Below are 2,917 nucleotides of genomic sequence, written 5' to 3' on the forward strand. Positions count from 1 at the left end.
TTCTACCTTGTTCGCTGCTGTTGTCACCACTGTGTGATGTATGTCCCCCACTGGAGGGTCCCGGTGTACCTCCTGAACGTGTTGACGCTGTGTCATCGTGATCTCTGTTCCAGGAAGGCTGTTGGGCGAGAATTAAGCAAATGACTAAAAACAAAACAAGCAATATTCTGCACATTACACAGAGGAAGAAAACACAAATATTGCCAAATATTGCAAGTTTCTTTTTAAATAATAATAATAATAATTTTTATTAAAGATTTCTTAGTTTACAAAAATATGTGCCTTGTCTCTTTTTTCAGATTGTGTTTTCTACAGATCAGGTTCATTTGTTGTGAGACATTAGTGTTGCATGTCATATAAGGCTGGGAAGAAAAGAGGGGGGAAGGTGGGGTAGAATGGGATGGCAATGCTTCTATTTTTCTACTTAGTGTATGTGTGAGGTTTTGTGTCAGCGTCTCTTTAGTGGGTTCTCTTTCTATTCACTTGTTATTATTTCCTTGGTGGTAAGAGAGGTTGTGGGGTGACCTAGGGTTTGGTAGGTTGTCTTTGGTTGGCTGTAGTGAATTTGTTTATGGGGGTGGGGTTGGGGTCAAGTTAGCCATATTGATTCGTATGCTGTTGGCGGATGCTTGTTGTATTGTTGGGCTATGTACAGTCATACCTCGGGTTACAGACGCTTCAGGTTGCGTCTTTTCAGGTTGCGTCCCGCACCGAACCCGGAAGTACTTCTAGGTTACTTCCAGGTTTAGGCACTCGCGCAGGCGCAGAAGCGCTAAATCACACTTTGTGCATGCGTAGAAGCACCGAATCACGACCCGCGCGTGTGCAGACGGAGCACTGCAGGTTGCGAACGTGCCTCCCACACGGATCACGTTCACAACCCGAGCGTCCACTGTATGTGATAAAGGGGAACCATATCAGAGTGAAGACGTTTTCTTCTATTTGTACATGTGTCAGTTTCAATTTATTAGTTAGTTTTTCTAGTAAGGCTGTTTCCCATACTATTCGATACCATTGGTCCATGTTTACTCCTGATAGGTCTCTCCAGTGTCTGGCTATGGTGCTTCTGGCTGCTGAGAGTAGGGGGGTTATGAGCTCTTTATAATGTAAGCAGGCAGTGATGCCTTGGAAGATGTTGAGTAGGGCCAGTTCTGGGGTGACTTCTAATACTTGTATAGTTATTTTGCATATTTCATGTATGACTGATGTCCAGAAAAGTTGGATTTGGGGACATTCCCACCACATGTGGAGGTATGTACCTGTGGAGGTGCATCCTCTCCAGCATTTTGGCGAGGCTCCTGAGCGTATCAGTGCTAGATTCTGTGGTGTTAGGTACCATCTGTAAGTGAGTTTCAGGGTGAGTTCTTTTCTTTTAACTGAGATGGATTTAAAGGGAGGTTTAGACCACATTCTAGTCCAAAATATTGCAAGTTTCTGAAGAATGGGAATGAATATTTTTAAAACAGAAATAACACCCTTTTTAGGCTGGTGAATTTGTCTGTCCCTGAACCCAAGTGCACATGCTCTCTCTCTCTCTCTTTATATAATATGGCAATATATACTCTAATTTTAAAGTAAAACATGCTTTGCAACCTTAGATAACAGCAAATTTCATAGGGCTGTGAGAAAGACTAATATTAGCTTTTACAGGATCCCCCCCCCCAAAAAAACCCCACCCTAACAATCTGCTACTCTTAGGAAATTGGGAGTGGTCTACAACAGTGCAATTTACATAAGCCTTGAACTGCATACAAAAGACAAGCATGGGAACGTTTAAATACATCACTCATAATTAGGCCTAAGATCCCTAATAGTCAATATGTGTCAGCTGTTTGCCACATGGTATATGGGCAAATGGACCCAGCATCAAGATAAAAAGCAGGGAGGAATCAGAGCAACAATGGCTTCATGTGAACAGTGTACACTCAGCCCCATGCAGAGCACTCTTGTACTATTCAACAGAAAACAGATGTTGCTTCTTATCACTGGGTGCATTTGAAAGTAACATTCAGATAGGAAAAAATTGGCTATAAATTAACTTTTTAAGGAAAACAATCACGGCACAATCCTTCCATGTCTCCCTTTATCAACAGAAATGATTTTAATTAGCTTTTAGTAGTAAGCTTTTAAAAACATCTCAGTGACTCACTGGTCATCCTACACAATTTGTGTGTGGTGTGCATGTGCGCAACATAATAGCACGTTATTTACTGTTTTGCAGTGTTGCTGACAGAGAATTAATGCAATATCAACTGAGACAAATCAAAACACATCATCTTAATAATGTTATTGTTTTTTAAAAAAACATTTGTATACACTTTCATTTAAGAAAAATCAAAGTGGTTTACGACATTTAAAATACAATAAGAGCACATCGTAGATTAAAACAGGTCACCAGCTATTACCAAAAATGTTTTTCTTAATTGTCTGCATAAGCCTGGTGGCAAAGAAAATTCTTCAGCAAAGGTCTGAAAATTAGTATCAAAAGCGCCTGCTGATATGAATTAATGCCCCATTAATTAAAGTGTTATATTTTAGAATATGCTAGATGTGATGAAGTCCAACAGAATCTTAAGAGTCAAACTAGATGTGACAAGGCATTCACTTGTGTTTATTTTCAAGGTCAGGGTCTATATATTTAATACCATGATAGGTACCCAGGTAAGGAAGCTGAATCCTCTCCTGCTCTCTAAATACTACAACACTGTGGCCATTTTTATCCCGGTCCCGCTCTGAAATTGAAAGTGAACAAGGTAAGGAGAAAAGTGCCTTGAGTTCAGCATGGGAAATAAGGTTGATACATACACACACAGAGCTATTTTTCTAGAAAAAGAGGTGTGGGCATGATGCCCACCTGAGAGATGCCACTGCAGAGCTCCAGTGAACTGCAGCTGAAAAAAAGCCCTGTCTATACACA

The 2,917-nt window shown here is 40.5% G+C and overlaps 1 protein-coding gene across 1 annotated transcript in view; it reads right to left on the reverse strand.

The window, feature by feature from the left end:
- MEIS1 (Meis homeobox 1) overlaps positions 1–2,917 on the reverse strand; it is a 150,764-nt gene that overhangs the window by 110,496 nt on the left and 37,351 nt on the right. Inside the window, 1 exon segment of the mRNA XM_035110276.2 lies at positions 7–118. Within this exon segment, the coding sequence (XP_034966167.2) occupies positions 7–118 (112 nt within the window).

Source organism: Zootoca vivipara, chromosome 3 (assembly GCF_963506605.1).
Source record: "Zootoca vivipara chromosome 3, rZooViv1.1, whole genome shotgun sequence".
Lineage (NCBI taxonomy): Eukaryota > Metazoa > Chordata > Lepidosauria > Squamata > Lacertidae > Zootoca > Zootoca vivipara.